Raw genomic sequence first — 20,790 nt, forward strand, 5'->3', positions numbered from 1 at the left:
CAAGATCCCAAAAAATAAAAATTTGTAGAATTTTTAAAAGCAAACCGAAGCTTTTGAGTTGACATTCACATAAATCAATATTGACTGGTCAAGGGAGACTACCGAGCTGATCGTGCAAAATTTTGAAACGGTTCAGCTAGTCAATGTATTCGGTTTGCCATTATTAAACAAAATTAGTGCAATCATATATAGAACATAATAAGCTAGCGTTGAAAAATATCCAAAATCCCAAAAAATAAAACTTTGAACATAAAATAAAAGCAAACCGAAGCTTTTGATTGACATCCACGTAAATCGATCTTGCCTGGTCAAGGGAGACAACCGAGCTGACCGTGCGGAATTTTGAAACCGTTCGACTGGTCGATGTATTCGGTTTGCCATAAAACTATCTTCATCATGGCTAGACTTTGTTTCATCTGTTTCGGGAAAAAAAAAAAATGAAGGCAATTACCTAGAGCATATAATCACTCACTCTCATAGGAAGAATGTAAAAAAAAATAAAAAAATAAAAAAATAAATTATCTCCCTTTTTTGTTTTTGTTTTTTTTTGTTTAATGAAAGAAGAAAGCATAAACTTCAAAAATCCCTAACAGCCTATTAGATAATGAGGAATTGCCAAATAAGGTATCATACAAATAGAGGAAAAGGAGAGGGGGAAAAAAAAGAAAAGACAACTTGAAAAAAGACATACTAAAACAAGCCTAGGCTTTACTAGGCTTCTTTATCGCAGAAATTCCAGAACCTTAATTATATACCTTATACATGAATTCTCTACATCTCCAGTTGAATCATATACTACATGCTTTCCTTGCTAGATTTTGGAGGAGGTGTTCCGAACACAATATCCCAAAAGGAAGAGGTGATTCCAAAGCCCTTGTCATGAATTCGAAAGTGATGGTTCATGTGGAACCTCTGTCATAGACAACCATAATGAATTTTAAGGATAAACCACAGATACTATCACTATTAAATGAACCATCTACTAGTTGGAAAAGTAATATAATTTTGTTTCATTAATAAATGATTTTTACCTTCAAATTTGAAGATACTCCTTTATTTGGCTTTCCATGGTGCACGTAGTAATGAGTGCAATCATACATTATGTATCCTAACAAGACACCCCCAAAGAAAGTAGGGGCAATGGATGAAGGTGTTGTAAGCTTAATCAGGTACCATAACTAGGAGTCATACAAAAAATAAAAATAAATAAATAAATAAATAAATAAATAATTAGAAGCAATGGAAGCTATAAGCATAACTCTAGAGTAGACAAATGCAACCTTCTTTTCTTGTATATTTTTCTCAAAAAATTAAAAATAAAAATTAGAAGCAATGGAAGCAATGGAAGCTATAAGCAAAACACTAAAGTAGACAAACGCAACCTTTTTTCTTGTATATTTTTCTCCTCTTAAGCTCTAGCAATCTTTTGCATTCATTACAAAATTAATAAGAAATGAAAGAAATATATTTTGGAGTAAATTCCAAACTAATTTATCAATACAATACAATATAATTTTGCTTCAATCATATTTCACTTATGTTTATGAATTATATAGATTAGGCATATGTCCTGTTGCCATATTACATGCGGTTTAATGACAATATTACACCATATAAATATACTAATTATTGATCACTCCATGAAAAATCTACATTTAGATCTATATCTTGAGTTGGGTTGAATCCAACATGTTTGTGGCTAAATCAAACATGTTCCAAAATTGAGTTTTGAAACTAACTTGGTTTTAAATTAGAAATTATTAAGGGTGAAACTTGCGGCTTTGTCCTCTTAGCTATCTAATTTTAATGTGAGAGAGAGAGAGAGAGAGAGAGAGAGAGAATGAAACATACAGGCACCGCTATGCATGTAGCTCCAGCAGGAGGGAAAACAAGTCGTAGTCTATCCATAGGGTGTTTATGATGGCAACCATGAAGAAGATAATGTAGGGTGTTTCCCCTGCATCATATATATTGTCAGTCTAGAAACCTAAAAATTTAATACGTACATGCTAATATGAACCATAATTAATTCAACTAAAAATTAACAACTCTTGAAGGGAAGGATATGACAGGGTAGGAAAAGAACTAACCAATAGCCATTTGTTTTGATGTGGAATAGAAATCGGTGCAAGCAGTATTCCAACAATGTCCAAAAAAAGATGCCACCAACCAATGATACTACTATTTGTGTAGAAGGAACACCCATCACGACAGCTTTGGAAACAAACCAACATACAACTGGTAGCCAAACAATTGGAATTGCCCACCATACTGTGTGAGTGAAGAACTAATTCACGTGAAAGGGTTATTGCCCGTACAAGAAATTTATTAATAACCAAAACTTTAGCAGTGATTTTGATTGTGTTTAATTTATAAACAACTCTAGATACACTACATTTTTACTTATATAGGTTTGGAGACTTAAATCAATCTATTATATAGGCTTGGAGACTTAAATCAAGACAAAGATATTATAATATCCAAACAAACAAGTTGGCACATTTTCGACTATATATGACCACGAGTAGAGAGTTCACAAATATTGTTACGCTTTTAGCTATACTTTGATAACTTATGTTTATGGGTTTGACTTTGTGTTTGTTCAACAATTAAGACTACCATAACTTTTCACACACAATCAAGATAATTACTTGAATAAGAAAAATAATAGTAAAAATTGTGCTCTTAAAGCACAATATTGTTAGTGGCTATAATTATAGAAGTCGTATGAATCAATTGAAAGAAACCACATGAACAAAAAAGAAAGACGAAAAAGAAGTCTAGACAAGTATTGAAAAAGACATATAATCTGTAATTTAATAGGAAAAAAATGTCCAAATTAATAAGTAGTTATTAGAAATGATTCTAGAGTTGTTCAGTTGTAATTGTTTTAATATAAGGTTATAAAAACAAGAACATATGAAAGAAGGAGCTAAGAGAAAATTTATATGAGGAAACAAAACAGGACATCATTCTAGAATCGTTTACGTAATAAACATGGATATATAAGATGAATGTAAAGAGGTGTAGGTCTGTCACATAGATAGAAATTTAGATTGTCTTCACCAATCAGATGTTGAAATGATTTTAATGCCATTATAGCAACACATGACATGCCATGTGAATAATTATAACTTTTCATTGGAATTCATACTATCTGTTGATAAGGAAGACAACATATAGAGACTCATGGATTGTTGAAGTAGAGAAGTAACTCTAATGTAACTGAATTAGTTAGGTTAGATGTTAGATGTTAGATGTTTCAATAGAGTAGTGGTAAGATGGTTAGTTGGTTAGTTAGTTGAGTATCTATAGATATTGAATAAGGTTGTAATGGATCTTGTGTGTGAAAATATTTTTGATCAATCTAGGTTGTTCTTCATGGTATTAGAGCTCGAAAAAGCTCCAACGAACAATCTCATGGTTTCTTCAATGGAGTCATGTTCTTCTTCACTTGAATAGTTATAGTTAAGCTCGATAACACAAATTTCATTGTTTGGAAAAGTCAAATGCGAAATCTTGTTCACGCAACTGATCTTCTGAAGATTATTGATGGCTTACTGTGTTGTCCTGTTAAGATGATTCAAAACTCTTTTGGAATAGAGATTCCAAATCCTAAAGTTTTGAAGTGGAAAAAGATCAATGCACACTTGCTCAGTTGCATCATAGTTACACTCTCTCCTGCAATCTTCACTTTTGTTCTTCATTTTCACACAAGCTCTCAGGTATGGCAATGGCTTGATAAACGATTCACTTCTCTATTTCGTTCTCATTTCCATCAACTCAAGGACAAACTAAATTCCATTTCAAAGAAATCTGATTCAATGGAGGTATATTTGAGCAATATAAAAAATCTTGTTGATCAATTGTGCGTGGCTTCATCATTTGTTGATGATGAAGACATTGTTCTCATTACCTTGAATGGCCTACTGAGTGAATATGATATAGTAAAAACTACAATTCGAACATGATCATAGAGTATTTCGATAGAGAATCACTCTTCTTTTCTTTGCTCGGAAGCCATTCGCATTGAAGGTAAACTGAAGCACTCTTTAGATTTGACTATTACTTATGCAACAATGAAAGAAACTTGATCTTATTTAAGGGGATTTAATTCTTATCAAATAGATCTAATCAATCTAGGTCTTCAAACTCTCGACACAAATCTCAAGGTAGAGGCAGATTCAATAGTCATGGCACTATCTATCAAATCTGTGGCCAGTCTGACCATTCAGCGCTTGAATGTTGGCATTGATTGGATCCTCAGTTTCAACCTTCATCCCCTCATCAGCACCAAATTTCTCGGCCATATCAGGTTTAGAATCAGGCTTTTCATATCAACCTCAATCTAAGGCTTTTGTTGCCTCTACATCTGATGAGTCACATTTTTCTAATCATTCTCCTTGGTTTCTGGACTCTTTAGCTTCTGATCACATCACCAATGATCTTCATCACTTCAAAGCCTATCAACCATATCATGGTGGTGACCAGATGACCATTGATAGTGGCGTATCTCTTCCTATTCATCACACTGGTTCAGGTATCCTTTCTACACCTCACCATTCTTTCAAGCTGAACAAAATTTTACATGTGCCATTTATCTCTTAAAATCTAGTGTTTGTAGAATAGTTAGCTAAGGATAATTATTGTTCTATTATCTTTGACGATTGTTCTTTTTCTATTTAGGAAACTATTCCAAGGCCATTCTACATAGAGGTCCCCATGCTAATGGTCTTTACTAATTTCCTGTGCATGCTTCTCATAATTCACCACATGCTTATCATAGTTCTACGTCTTGATCTGTCTCTGCTAATGTTTGGCACAAGAGATTAGGTCATCCCTCTTCTCTCAAGTTTCAAATTCTTAAAAAGATTTACCTATGTCTTCTAGTTTAAATAAAGAATTTTCTTGTATTGATTGTGTTATGGCTAAGTGCCATTGGTTACCCTTTCAGTTTTCTACCTCTCATGTAAATCAACCATTGGCATTGATCCACAGTGATGTTTGGGGTCCATTTACATGTTCTTCTTTGGGTTATAAGTACTATGTCTTGTTTGTTGATGATTTTACCAAGTTTATGACATTCAAGGCTTTTGTGGAAAAACAATTTAATTTTCCTCTGAAAATCTTAAGAATAGATGGAGGTGGTGAATATGTTAATCATTCCATGCAAGATTTTATGACCACTCATGGCATTCATCACCAATTCTCTTACCGTTACATCTCATCCCAAAATGGGGTTACTGAGAGAAAACATTTGCATATAACTGAAACTACGATATCTCTTCTTCATCGTTCTTCCATGCCTCTTACCTACTGGTTTGATGCAATTGCTATTGTTACATATTTGATTAATAGAATGCCTAGTGTGTCTATCTCCAACTGTTCTCCTCTTGAGCTTCTATTTCAACAAGTTCCTAATTACACTCTTCTCAAAGTATTTGGTTCTCTTTGTTTTCCTTGGCTTAAACCTTTTTCCCCTGGTAAACTTTCACCTAAGTCTATTTCTTGTGTCTTTTTAGGGTATCATCCTAGTGCTAAGGGCTATAGGTGTTTGGATCCATTAACTGGCAAAGTCTATCTCTCTAGGCATGTAAGATTTTATGAAAATGTGTTTCCCTTTTCTTCTTCTATGATTTCTTTTGGTTATTCTATATCATAGTTTCATGCCTTCTTTTGGTCCCCTTCTCATTCTTTTCAGTTTAAGTCACAGGCTAGGTCAGCTCAGCCTAGGCCAGCACAACACAACTCAGTTCGGCATATGTCAGTTTAGCCTAGGCAAGCACAACTTAGACCCGCTTAGCTTAGACCTTCTCAACCTACTCCTATGCAATTCAACTCTATTTAAACCAATCATTATCAATCTTAGAACAGGTCTCAGACCACTCAAACACCTCAGTCTGAGCCACCTCAAACAACTATCCATCCTGCTACTTATTCAAACCAATCTTTGCTAGATTAGACCATTTTAGTTTAGGCTCAACCTCTTGAGTCATTTATCCTCAATGCCAACGTCAATTCCTCTCTGGTTCAGCCAATGCCCATTTAGTCCTCTTCTCAACATATTCCTATTGATTCTATTTTTATATTCTTGTCTATACCACCTCTTTCGCCCACCACCACTCATCCTATACAAACCAGGTCCAAAACAAAGCTTGTGTATTTCACCTCCACCTCTAGTTCCTCTGTTTCTGCAAATGATAATCTTGAGCCCTTTTCCTATAAGACTACTCTTACATCTCTTATTTGGTTTAAGGCCACGATGGATGAATTTAGTGCTCTTAAAAAGCAAGTAACATGGTCTTTAGTCCCTCTTCCTCCTTTCAAACTGTGATAACCACATCTTGCATATTACTTTACATTCATTTAATTGTAGGAATGTTAATCTTAATTGCATTTCATGTGTATGTGATTGTATGTGAATTAGTCGTTTGGAGATTGTGATTTGAATCAGTTTAACAGGTAGAGCCTAATAAGAACCCAATTAAAAACTTTAAGTGAGATTAGTATTAATTAAGATTGATTAAATTAGGATTTAATTGGAATTGATTAAATGAAATAAGTCAAGTGTTAATATTGCTTACTTAAGAGTAATGGATGGTTAATCAAGCTAATAGGTGATTAGTGAGTTAATTAAAGTAATTCTAGTTCTATTTAATATATAAGTGAAGAAGAGAGGCTTGAGTTCATTTTATACAGCATTTGGCTAGAGAAAACAAGAGAAAGATTGAGAGAGTTCAACTTTGAGCTAAAAATTGAGAGATTAAGAGTGAATTGAAGAAGAAATTGAGTAGAAGAATAAGAGAAGCTTAATTTCATCATATAGCTCAAGAATTCAAGACTTTAGGTAAGAAATTGAACCTTAAATCTTGTAGTTAATTCTTCATACACTATGAACTAAGAAAGAAATAGAATCAATTGCTTGTAGTTTGAAAGAATATAGAATGAAGATCATGAATTTGAGCTAGAATCATGAGTTATAGAGTTAATTTAGAAGTCTATTCATTTTTGGTTTGAATTCTTGTTGCCTAGCATGAAATTGAATCATGTCCACATCTAAGGAATTTTTAAATTGTAATTTTTTAGAAATTCATGAAGTTATGCTTTTAATTTCATGTTTTGAACATGAAAGGAAAAAGAGTTTGAAAACATAGCATGCATGGAGTTTTGGCTCATGTTTTGACAATTGAAGGAAGTTTAGAGCAATTGATTGGAAATTGATCAATGTTTATATGCTTTCTAAAGTATTTTCATGATTTTGGACGAGCTGTGCATCAGTTTTAGCTTTGAAATTTCATTTGGAAGCTTTTTGAAAAAGAATTTCAAAATCGGAGTTTTCGCAGAGCGCTCAAGTGGTCTATCTACCGCTCGAGTGAACTTTTCGAGGCAGCTAGAATTTATTTTGCAAACAAAAATATTGTGACCATGCATTCACCGCTTAAGCGGTGAAGAGACTGCCCAAGTGGACTACCCTATTTTAGCATATTTTGAAATGCATCACTTTGTTCATACTTTCTTTCCTGACATTTTTCAAATCATCTTTAGGCATGAAGTAAGTGTAATTAAGAAATAACTAAGCTAGAAATCAACATAAGTTAATCAATTATAAGAGAATAATTAGAATTTGGCTAGTTGATGAATTTTATCCATGTTTGTATATGTGTCATTGTAGGTTGAGCTTTGTTAAGGATCTTTGGAGTCAAGCCCACTGTGAGTCATGTCTTTGTAAAGTTATGTTTGTATGTATCGTTTGAAAATGATACTTTATGAAATTTAGGTTCTGTATGAATGAATGAATGTCCCTTTTGTTAAATGTACTCGTGGCACCCAGCCATTGGGGAACGTATATGTGCCATGGCCCTTTGATTTTTAGAGATCTCCCATTGATTTGCAAACCTAAATGGACCCTTTGTATAGACTTGAATGGTCCCTTTGATTTAGGCCTAATTGGGCCCTTTGCGTTGTTTTGTGAATATAACATATGTTTTGATAATATGATTGGACTTCATTCATTAACCACTTTACTCTATTGTTACTCATTGGGTTTTAGCTCACCTCCTTCCCCTATATGTATGTAGGTGAGCATCAGGGCGATCAGTTGTAAAGTCTGCTATAGAGTATACCCTTTTGAGAAGTCAACAAGGATGTGCCTTCGAGTCAAGGCTTTACCTTTGTTTTGCATTTGCTTTGTGATGTTTTGCAAGTCATGTTTATGAACTTTTGGATATAGTTATGTATCAATGTTGTACTTAATGTATTGTAAATATTATAAGTTATGTTATGAAAGTTTGTGTGGTTTAAAATTATATGTCATTTATGCATTGCTCAATGGACTCTTTATTGTTTGTTAGCTTCCACTTCAGGCCCCAATATATTAAATATTTTGTGATCTATCAGGTTAGGCCATAGGTGATCCACGATTATTGGCCGGTCACTAGTCTAACCTCTAGTGGTGGGTTAAGGTTGTGATAGAGTGGTATCAGAGTACGAGTTAATTTACCTACTCACTCGTCTATTCGAGCAATAGGATGTCCGGAAATGATTAAGTTTTGCATTCATCTTATAGGTATGTGATATAAGTTGTGCATCTATAAATGTTAATATGTGTACATATTTTTCTGTGTGTATCATAATACATGTTCATATAAATCATGGTGAGAACAAGATCAGATGAAAGAGGGGAATCTTCCTCCGCCTAGCTTGATAGGCTAGAGAGAATGATGAAAGGAATGGTTGAAACTCTAAGGAAACAACAACAACCACCACCACTGCCACCACAACCTATACCACAACTAGTTCAGAATAATCAAGTGGATGATCATACTATTGCTCTTGTAAAAGAATTCAAAAAGATGAGACCGCCACCATTTTGTAGAGGAGTAGATCCATTGAAAGTCGAGGCACGGGTTCTCGAAAAATAAAAATTGTTCAAAGTCTTTTCTATGCACTAATGCACTAAAAGGTAATACTTGTTGCATTTACCTTCGAAAATGAAGCTAGACAATGGTGGATGTTGGTGAGGAATGCAAAATAGGGGAATCAATTAGGCTTAATTTTTGGAGATTTTTTTATGAGAAGTATTTTCCGCAATTCATCCAAGATAGAAAAAGGTGTTAGAATTTGAGAGATTGAGGCAAGCCAACCAAACAGTGGCAGAATATGAAGCACAATTTATTGAGTTAGTGAGGTTTGCGCCACATATGGTTGATATAGATTATAAGAAGGCCAGGAAATTCGAAGAAGGACTCCGTAATTCCATCCAAGAAAGAATTAACCAAGAAAGAATTAATGTGTTGAAGCTGCCAAAATATGTTGATGTTTTGAATATAGCTTCAATGTCCGAATCAAATATAGTTGCACAATACCAATCTTCAGAATGGAGGGGGAAAGAAACAAGGTTACAATGCTAATAGGCGATCGGGATCAACAATGAATAAAAAGTCAATTTGGAAGCATCTAGCAATTCTAGTCAAGAAAGTAATTATGCACTGACCTGCCCAGATTGTGGAATGAAAACATTGGGGAGTTTGTTATTAAACTTCAGGGGCATGCTTTTACTGTGGAAAGGTGGGTCATTTGGCTAGGAATTGTCCACAACCTCGTCAAGCAAGTAATAAAGTTACTGCAAGTTCATCTGGTTTAGTTTCAGCAATAAAGCCTAATGTAACATCCACCACAGGAAAAGAAAATTTCAGATAAGGGAGTGTGTTTGCGCTTGTACCAGGAGACACCCAAAATATTGAAGTCATTGTCTCAAGTACCCTTTTTGTTTGTGAACAAGATGCTTATGTACTAATTGATTCGAGTTCCACACATTCCTTCGACTTAACTTATTTGCTCATAAATTGAATAGACCGTTTGAATCTTTGAATTATGTGTTATGTGTATCTTCACCATCTAGGGGATCAATGTTATGTACATCCATATATCTTGCATGTGAAATTTTAATTGGGGGTGTCGCATTATATGTTGATTTACTATCTCTAGATATGGGTCACTTTGATGTAATTTTGGGAATGGATTGGTTATCTAAATATTGTGCAACTATAGATTGTGTGTCTAAAAAAGTTATCTTCTGACCTCTGGGAGAACATGAATTTTGTTTTGAGGGTAATGGGGTAGTTGCTCCACCTTTCTTGATATTATTTATGAAAGCTTGTAAGTTACTCAAGAAGGGATGTCAAGAATATTTGTGCAGTATTACAAATATATAAACAACAGATGAAAGCTTAAACAACATTCCAATAGTCAGAGAATTTCCTGACATTTTTCTAGAGGATTTGCTAGGTAAATTGATAGATTGAGAGATTGAATTTGTCATTGATGTGGTACTAGGCACCCAACCAATTTCGAAAGCTCCATATAGAATGTCAACAACAGAAATGAAGGAATTGAAGGTTCAGTTGTAAGAATTGCTTGACAAATACATCACCATGGGAGCACTAGTTCTTTTTGCAAAGAAGAATGATGGAACACTTCGGCTATGTATTGATTATCGAGGACTAAACAAGGTAATTGTAAAGAACAAGTATCCTTTGCCTCGAATTGATGACTTGTTTATCAGTTATACGGAGCACAAGTGTTCTCCAAGATTGATTAGAGATCCAGGTACCACCAATTGAAAGTTAAAGCTAAAGATGTAGAGAAAATGCTTTTCGAACTAGGTATGTACATTATGAGTTTTTGGTCATGCCGTTTGGAGTCACAAATGCACCTACAACTTTTATGGATTTAATGAATCGGATTTTTAAGTCATTTTTGGATGAATTTGTGATCATGTTTATAGCTGACATTTTGATTTATTTGAAACACAAGGAAAATCATGAAAAACATTTGAGATTAATTCTTCAAACACTTAGAGATAAGAAGTTATATGCTAAATTGAAGAAATGTGAGTTATGGTTGAATGAAGTAGTGTTTTTGGGTCATGTGATTAACAAGGATGGTATTTCAGTTGATTCGCAAAAGATTGAAGCTGTTGTAAATTAGCCTACACCGACTAATGTGACAGAGGTCTAAAGTTTCATGGTTTTGGCAAGATATTACAAGAGGTTTGTTAAAGACTTCTCAAAGATCACAATATCACTTACTCAATTGACTCAGAAAGGTGTGCCATTTGAAGGACATACCAAAGAGAATTTGCTTTTCAAGAACTAAAAGCGAGACTAACTACAACACTGATCCTTACATTGCCATTAGGTACAAAAAGGTTTGTTATTTTTAGTAATGCATCGTATAAAGGTTTGGGTTGTGTTCTCTTGCAGAATGGAAAAGTGGTTGCCTATGCTTCTCGTCAGTTAAAGCCCCATGAAAAAAATTATCTGATTCATGACTTGGAGTTGGCCGTTGTGTTCTTTGCATTGAAAATTTGGCACAATTACCTCTTTGGAGCAACATGTGAAGTCTGCATCGACCACAAGAGTTTAAAGTACTTTACTCAAAGGAAGTTAAATATATGACAGAGAAGATAGTGCTCTTAGTAGAAAATCAATGGGAAATTTGGCATGTTTGCTTTCAGGACAAAAAGATTTGTTAGAAGAATTAGAAGATAGAAGTTGTGCTTCATGAACAATGTGGAGTGTTAGCTGCAACTTCAGCACAACTGACAATAATAGAAGAAATTAAGTAGAAGCAAATAGAGGATGAATTCTTCAAGAAAGTGTGTGATGAAATGGAGTCAAAGCCAAAAATGGGGTTCACTTTAGAAGATCAAGTATTGAAGTTTCAAGGCAGATTGTGTGTTCTAAATATTCCAGAAATCAAAAAAAGAGTCTTGGAAGAAGCTCACAAATCAAAGTTTGCCATGGCCCCATGAAACTCCAAAATGTATCAAGATCTCAAACAAATTTATTGATGGTCTAACATAAAGAAGGAAATTGTTGAAGTTATTTCTAATGTCTTCAATGTCAATAAGTCAAAGTGGAACATCAAAGACTAACAGGGTTACTTCAACCTTTCCTTATTCTAGAATGGAAGTGGGATCACATAACCATGGATTTTGTTGTTGGATTACCTCGGACACCTAGAGGTAAGAATTCTATTTGGGTTATAGTGGATAGATTAACTAAGTATGCTCATTTTTTTCCTGTAAGATCGTTCTATAATGCGGATAGACTTGCTACTATTTACATAAATGAGATTGTCCGATTGCATAGTGTGACAATTTCTATTGTATCAAATAGGGATCCTAAATTTGTGTCTAGATTTTGGCAAAGTCTACAGAAAGCAATGGGAATAGAGTTGAGATTCAGTACAACATTTCATCAACAAATAGATGGTCAATCAGAAAGGACTATACAAATTTTGGAGGATATGCTTTGTATGTGTGCATTGGATTTTCAAGGGAGCTGGAAAACCTACCTACCGTTGGCAAAATTTGCTTATGACAATAGTTTTGAGCCTAGTATTAGTATGACACCGTATGAGGCTTTATATGGGAGGAAATGTAGGTCACTGGTGTGTTGGACAAAGGTTTGGGATAGAGCTTTGTTTAGACCAGAAATTGTACAAGTAACCACCAAGAAGATCAAAATTATTCAACAATGGCTCAAGATCGCCCAAAGTTGCCAAAAGAATTATGCCAACCAAAGAAGAAGAGATATAGAGTTTGAGGTTGGTGATCACGTGTTTGTGAAAGTAACTCCAATAAAAGGGCAATCAAGGTTCGGGTTAAATCAGTTCATTTCAGATAAAGACTTGATACAGTGGCTTATCGTTAGCTTTACCACTTGGAATGGAACAAATGCACAACGTATTTCAAGTTTCGTTGTTATGAGGCTATCTTCGGAATCCTTTTCATGTCATTGATTATCATTGACTAGCACTTGATGATGATATGGAATATGAAGAAAAACCGATTCAGATTTTTAACCGACAAGTCAAGCAACTGAGGAATTGATCAATTCCTATGGTTAAGGTAGAATGGAAAGAGCATTATGGAAAAGAAGCCACTTGGGAATGGGAAGATGAGATGAGACAGAGATATCTGGATTGTTTCTGATATGAGATAACACAAGTTTGGAGGACCAAACTTTCTAAGAGAGAGATTTTGATAACCATATCTTGCATATCATTTTACATTCATTGGATTGTAGGAATTTTAATCTTAATTGCATTTTATGTGTATGTGATTGTATGTGAATTATTTGTTTGGAGATTGTTATTTGCATCAATTTAATAGGTAGAGCCTAATAAGAACCCAATTAAAATATTTAAGTGAGATTAGTATTAATCAAGATTGATTAAATTAGGATTTAATTGGAATTGATTAAATTAATGAAGTCAAGTGTTAATTTTGTTTAATTAAGAGTAAAGGATGGTTAATCAAGATAATAGGTGATTAGTGAGTTACTTAAGGTAATTCAAATTCTATTTAACATATAAGTGAAGAAGAGCGGTTTGAGTTCACTTTATACAACATTTGGCTGGAGAAAACAAGAGAATGTGTGAGAAAGTTCAACTTTGAGTTGAAAATTGGGGGATTAAGAGTGAATTGAAGAAGAAATTCAGTAGAAGAAGAAGAGAAGCTTAATTTCACCAAGTAGTTCAAGAATTCAAGACTTTAGGTAAGAAATTGAACCTTAAATCTTGTAGTTAATTCTTCATACACTATGTATTAAGAAATAAATAGAATCAATTGCTTGTAATTTGAAAGAATATAGAATGAAGATGGTGAATTTGAGTTAGAATCATGAGTTATAGAGTTAATTTAGAAGTCTATTCATTTAGGGTTTGAATTCTTGTTGTCTTGCATGAAATTGAACTCATGTCCACATGTGTGGAAGTTTTTAACTGGTAAATTTTTAGAAATTCATGAAGTTATGCTTTTAATTTCATGTTTTGAACATCAAAGGAGAAAGAGTTTGAAAACATAGCATGCATGGCGTTTTGGCTCATGTTTTGACAAATTGAAGGAAGTTTTGAGTAATTGATTGGAAATTGATCATGTTTATATGTATTATAAAGTATTTTCATGATTTTGGATGAGCCATGCATTAGCCTTAGCTTTGAAATTTCGTTTGGAAGCCTTTTGAAATATAATTTCAAAACCATAGTTTTTACAGACAACTAGAGTGATCTATGTACCGCTTGAGCGAACTTTCGAGACAACCAGAATATATTTTGCAAACAAAAATACTGTGACCATGCATTCACCACTCGAGTGGTGAAGAGACTGCTCAAATGAAATGCCCTGTTTTAGCATATTTTGAAATGCATCACTTTGTTCTTACTTTCTTTCCTAACCTTTTTCTAATCATCTTTAGGCATGAAGTAAGGGTAAATAAGAAATAATAACATAAGTTAATCAATTAGAAGAGAATAATTAGAATTTAATTAGTTGATGAGTGTTATCCATGTCTGTGTATGTGTGATTGTAGGTTGAGCTTTGTTAAGGATCTTTGGAGTCAAGCCTACTGCGAGCAATATCTTTGTAAAGTTATGTTTGTATGTATCTTTGAAAAATGTTATGAAAGTGATATTTTATGAAATTCAGAATTTGTATGAATGAATGAATGTCCTTTTTGTTAAATGTGCTTGTGGCATCCTCTAGTGAGTTCCAGCCAGTGGGAGACGTATATGTACCATGGCCTTTTGATTTGTAGAGATCTCCCTTTGATTCGCAGACTTGAATGGTCCCTTCATATAGACCAGAATGGTCCATTTGATTTAGGCCTAATTTGGCCCTTTGCTTTACTCTATTGGATGTTACCACACATTATGTTTTGAGAATGGAATTTATTCATAACAAATGCTTTGTTTTGTGAATATGACTTATGTTTTGATAATATAATTGGAGTTTATTCATTAATCACTTTACTCTAATGTTACTCAGCTGTAGAGTCTGCTACAAAGTCTACCCTTTAGAGAAGCCAACAAGGATGCGCCTCCAAGTTGAGGCTTTACCTTTGTTCTGCTTTTGCTTTGTCATATTTTGTCAAGTCATCTATATGAACTTTTGAATATAGCTATGTATCGATGTTGTACTTAATGTATTGTAAATATTATAAGTTATGAAAGTTTGTGTGGTTTAAAATTATATGTCATTTATGCACTGCTCAGTGGACCCTTTATTGTTTGTTAGCTTTCGCTTCAGGCCCCAATATATTAAAAATTTTGTGATCTATCAAGTTAGACAGTAGATACTTTATGATCACTGGCCGATCACCGCTCTAACCTCCAGGTGTCGGTTAGGGTCGTGACACAAACAATCCATTGGCTACAAGTGGGTGTTCAAATTAAAAAGAATTCAAATGGTTGTATTGCAAGACACAAATCTAGGCTTGTGGCAAAGTGTTTTTTGCAACAACATGGAGTTGATTTTTAAGACACTTTTAGTCCCGTGGCCAAGCAACCAACGATTTGAATTTTGTTATGTCTTATTTTGCATCATCAATGGCCTCTTAAGCAATTGGACATTTCCAATGGTTTCCTTCATTGTCTATTGGAAGAAGAAGTGTACGTGGAGCAGCCACCTGGTTTGAAACAATCCCCAAGAGCTTGGTACTTGACCTTCTCCTTCTTTCTCCTTTCTCAATGTTTAACTTTTATGTGACTCATCTCTTTCTCTCTCTCTCTCTCTCTTTGTGCCCAAGACTCCATCCTCCATCACGTATCTTCTCATATATGTCGATGATATTCTTCTTATAGGCAATAATGAGTCTTATATTCAGTCTTTTTTGGATATTTCACATTTTCTGGGCATTTCAGTTCAACCTTGTTCCTCAGACTTCTTTCTTTCTCAACAAAAATATTCAGCTGAACTTTTGGTCAAAGCTAGCATGGTTGATTGTAAGCCTCATGCAACACTAGTTTCAGCAAAGCCTTCCCTATTGACCACTGATGCTTTGCCTTGCACTAACCCCTCTCTTTATAGAACCATTGTGGGTGCTCTTTGATATCTTACTAGCACTAGACCTGAGTTGTCTTTTTCTGTTAATCAAGCTTGTCAGTTCATGCACTGTCCCACCTTAGGCCATTTTTCTGTAGTCAAACAAATCCTAAGATATGTCTATGGCACTCTTTTACATGGTCTTGTTTTTAATCCCAGTTCCTTTCATATTAATGCTTATATTGATTCCAATTGGGCTAGGGATTCTAGTGATTATAGATGTACCTACTGTGTGTTTTTATGCTCTAGTCTCATTTCATGGTATTTCAAGAAGCAATCTACTGTTTCTAGGTCCTCCACTGAGGCTGAGTGTCGATTCTTCGCTCACACTGCTACAGAAGTTACTTGGTTATAGACGCTTCTCCATGGCTTTGCCATTCCTCAGCCAGCTCTTCCAGTTCTATAGTGTGACGTGTCTGCTTTATCCTTGGCTGCTGACCAAGTTTTTCACAGTATATCCAAGCACATTGAAGTGGATTGCCATTTTGTATGAGGGAAAGTTGCAGCTCATAAATTGCAGCTCAAATACATTCCGACTTTAGATCAGTTGGCTGACATTTTCACCAAGCCTTTGTCCACTGCCAGGTTCTCTTTTCTTGCATCCAAGCTTCAGGTTGGCTTTCCTCCCTTGAGCTTGAGGGGGAATGATAAGGAAGACAACACAAAGAGACTCACGGACTGTCCAAGTAGAGGAATAACTCTCATGTAACTGAATTAGTTAGCTTAGCTATGGTAAGATGGTTAGTTAGTTGAGTATTTGTATATATATCGAATAGGGTTGTGATGGATCTTGAGTGTGAAGATATTTTTGATCAATCTCAGTTGTTCATTATCTATGACGTTTCCCATCGGGCAAGAATTTAAAAATATTTTATTTTGTGGTGTTTAACTAAGAAGGAAGATAGATAGAAAATTATATTAATTACAAAATAAAGGCAATTTTCATGCTTCTTAAAACTGTATTCCCCTACCCACAACATATAATAATTAAAATTATTTGTTGTACATAATTAATAGGGTAAATTATAAAAAAATAAATAAATAAATAATCCAATGTTTGAGCTTGTAACAAAATAAACCTCAATTTTTAATTTTGTAAATTTAAATCCAAACTTTTGATTTGTTTCAATCTGAACCATTTATCTATTTCCTTTAAGAAAATTCAACGGAAAAAATAGGTAATTTAGTTATTAAAAACTTAATGAAAATAAGTATTTAAGATACTTTATGTATACATACATTGAGTTTAATGATTATAATACTATAGTTTTCATTGATTTTTTAACAAAAATAGACAAATGGTTTAGATTGAAAACAAATCAAAATATTATGATTTAAATTGATAAAATTAAAATCTTAAGGTTTATTTTGTTACAAGAGTCAAACCACAGGTTTTCTTATTTTATTTTATTTTATATTTTCGTAATCATCCCTAATTAGTACTACATATTTTCATGATTATGAAATAGGAATGAAACCAAAAGAACTAAGGACAAAATATATTTGTCTTCCAGATTAAACTTGTATATGTCTGTCATGTTTATGTAATGATGCCAATGATTGCATGGAAGAGCCTAATATTATTTTTGAGTAATATACCTCCAAAATATCATTCTCAAAAAGTCGAGGTCCTTCCTTGCTGACTACAGGCTGGTGAACCCATTCCTCATAAGCTTCTCCAAGATGGCCAACCTGCAAACATTCTTCTAAAATTAAGTAAATAATGATTTTTTTTTTTTTAATTTCAAATACTTCATCTATAATATTAATGTCACATATTTCCTTCACAAAAACATATATACATATATAACATAATAAACAGAATATAGCAAACAAGTTTCATAAAATGTTACAAGGAGAGAAAACTTATATATATACAACTGACATTTGTTCAAGAAACAAATACAACAAAAGAAAATAAATATAAGCATTACTTTGTCCTATTTCTGTATGCATTCACGTGATTGCATTGTTTGTGAACTGAGAAACGAATGAACACATGTAATTAAACATTAACAAGAGAGATGAAGTTAGACAACTTGACAATTCTTATTAGAGATTGTTAAAATTCATCATGGCAATTGAATATAGTGATATACTAATAAAATCCTCTATCCCCATTTCATACCAATAACTTATGCACAAAATAATATACCAAATCCTAATAAATTAAACCCTGTATGACTACTTCGAAAAACATGTTATAGCCGTATCGAGTAGTTACCGACGTATGGTATTTTGTATTGTACTTCTGTATACGTACCAGATACACGAAACACGTATCTAAATTTTTTCTTCTTAATTTTTGACATACCCAGACGTTCCTAGTATATACCCAAGTTGTGCCGTGTCTTAATTGAAACAATATTTTCTTCTCCTAAAGAGATAAAATTCCTTTCAGTAGACTAATTTTTTTATTTTTTTATTTTATGCATAGCATTATTTTAAAATTAAACTATGATTTGTAAGATATTTAATATATTGACATTTAATTTTGATTTATACATTTACTTTCGACATTAAATGTTAATTGTATGTTGAATCTTAACAAATAAAACTATTTAATCAATTTTTGCATCATTTTAAATTAAAATAAATATTTTTTTAGAAATGTACCAAGCCGTACCCGTATCTTACTTTTTTTTGAATTTTACTATATTAATGTACATGTATCGTACCAATACTAGTATTCATACCCATACCTGTACTTCATAGATTAAACCCATGAATACAATCCAAAGATTGATAAAAACTATTATGTTTTATATAAATTAAAAATTGTTCAAACGGCCAACTGATAGATAAACAAACAACGATGGAATCTGACCTGAGAAACAAGAGGCTTGTTTAAGTCCACAATGAAATTCTTTGTCACCATGTTGGCACCTTTCAATACAAGTAGACGCAAATTATTATTGATGATGAACAAAAAAAATGAAACCCAAATACACATACCCAAAAAAACAAAAAAAAAAAAAAAAAAAAAAAAAAAAAAAAAAGAACAAACCAAGTTAACATATCATAGAGATGCTTGGTATCATTAATGAAAATATTTTTTCAAAGGTAAATTATACTTTTACTTCTATACTTTATATCAAATTCCAATTTCATCTCTTATTTCTCAATTAAATAATCAATTCTTACACTTTCAATAAATGATTTCTCATGGGCAAATATTTTTCATTGTATTTTCTCTCTACTATATTTTCTAGTAGTTTAGAAAATATAGTAGAGAGTTTAAGAAATTTTATGTAGGTGGGGAGCACAGGGATCAAACAATTATACATTGTGTATTGTCAAATAAGTTATGAGTGGGGTTGGTTAAATCCATCAAGTTGTGATCTATACAAAAAAATATGATCGGGTTATAGACACGCCCTCAATAGCACATATTTCGGTCATGCTATGAGCATTAAAATGAGTATGGGCGAAACCATTACAGGCCTACTTGTAATTATATTTATTTATGATGGCAAATATGAAACTAGGACTTTACATATATGTGTAAATATGTGGTCACACTTCCCACTCCAAACCCCAGCCTTCATTTCATATTTTTCCCATCGTTGTGTACTTAGACCATTTGTTTGTGCCAAAGTCATGTATAGAGGAAATATTTCGAGAGTTTCATCATTCACGTCTTGTGGTACATCCAGGACACACAAAGATGTATCACAACCCTAGCCGTCAGTTTTGGTGGAGAGGTATGAAGAAGGGTGTAGCCTTGTTTGTTTCGCAGTGCCTACTTCGTCAACAAGTGAAGGTCAAACACCAAAAGTGGGCGGGCTTGTTATAGCCTTTGCCTACAACTGAGTGGAAGTGGGAATATGTCGCTATGGATTTTGTTGTAGGGCTTCCTAAAACTTAATGAGGGTAATGATGTCGTTTGGGTAGTTGTCGATTGTTTGATTAGTCTACACACTTTATTCCTATGCACACTGGTGACTCAGTGGATTATCTTGCTGAGTTATACATTAGTTACATAGTTCGACTTCATGGGGTTCTGGTGACCATTATTTTGGATAGGGATCCGCATTTCATGACTTGGTTATGGCAGAGCCTTCAAGACGCTTTGGGTACAAAATTGACTTTAGCGCCACCTTGCACCCTCAAACTGATGGGCAATCTGAGCGCACCATCCAAATCTGAGAGGATATGCTTCTGGCTTGCGTTCTTGATTTCAAGAGGTCTTGAGATAGACACTTACCTTTGATAGAATTTTCCTGTAACAATAGCGTTTAGGCGAGTATCAGGATGGCACCTTTCGAGGCCTTGTGTGATAGATCACCAGTATGTTGGGCTAAGGTAGGGGACACACCTATGTTGGATCCGGAGTTGGTTCGAAAGACAATTGAAAAGGTTGCTCTCATCTGATGGAGGTTAGCTATAGCTTAGAGTCCTTAGAAAAGCTATGCCGATTGAAGAAGGAGACCTTTATCTTTTGGACTCAGTGATCACATGTTCCTTAAGATTTCACCGAAACAGGGTTTGATGAAATTTGGGAAGAGTGAGAAGCTTTCTTTGAGATTTATTGGGCCTTTTGAGATTCAGAGCGGATTGGAGAGTTAGCTTACCATTTGGCCTTTTGACATGTTTAATATATCTATGCTTCGAGAATATGAGCCTGATCCTTTTCATGTGCTTGATTAGTTCGACTTAAAGATAGATAAGGATGCCTCATATGAGGAGAGATCTTTTTAGATTCTAGATACCTGAGAGCAAGTATTAAGGGGCAAGACCATTTCATTAGTGAAGGTGTTGTGGAGACACAACGGGGTTGAGGAGGCGACTTGGGAATAAAAGGCAGAAGTCTGCTCCAAATATCTTGATTTATTCAAAGGTAATTAGTTTCATTCAAGTATTCGATTTTTTTTCAGTTGTTATTGCTTTCATTAGCTCTC

At 33.9% G+C, this 20,790-nt stretch overlaps 1 protein-coding gene across 1 annotated transcript; it reads right to left on the reverse strand.

The window, feature by feature from the left end:
- Positions 1-795: 795 nt before the first annotated feature.
- LOC114302128 (dihydroceramide fatty acyl 2-hydroxylase FAH1) lies at positions 796-18,767 on the reverse strand. Its single transcript, XM_028247106.2, has 6 exons — positions 18,717-18,767; positions 17,489-17,581; positions 2,091-2,287; positions 1,852-1,957; positions 1,032-1,178; positions 796-912 (listed from the first exon to the last, which is right to left on the reverse strand). The coding sequence occupies exons 1-6, from the start codon at positions 18,765-18,767 to the stop codon at positions 796-798; spliced, it is 711 nt and encodes a 236-aa protein (XP_028102907.2).
- Between the last annotated feature and the right edge of the window lie 2,023 nt (positions 18,768-20,790).

Source organism: Camellia sinensis, chromosome 9 (genome assembly GCF_055761805.1).
Source record: "Camellia sinensis isolate YWXY chromosome 9, ASM5576180v1, whole genome shotgun sequence".
NCBI classification, from domain to species: Eukaryota; Viridiplantae; Streptophyta; class Magnoliopsida; order Ericales; family Theaceae; genus Camellia; species Camellia sinensis.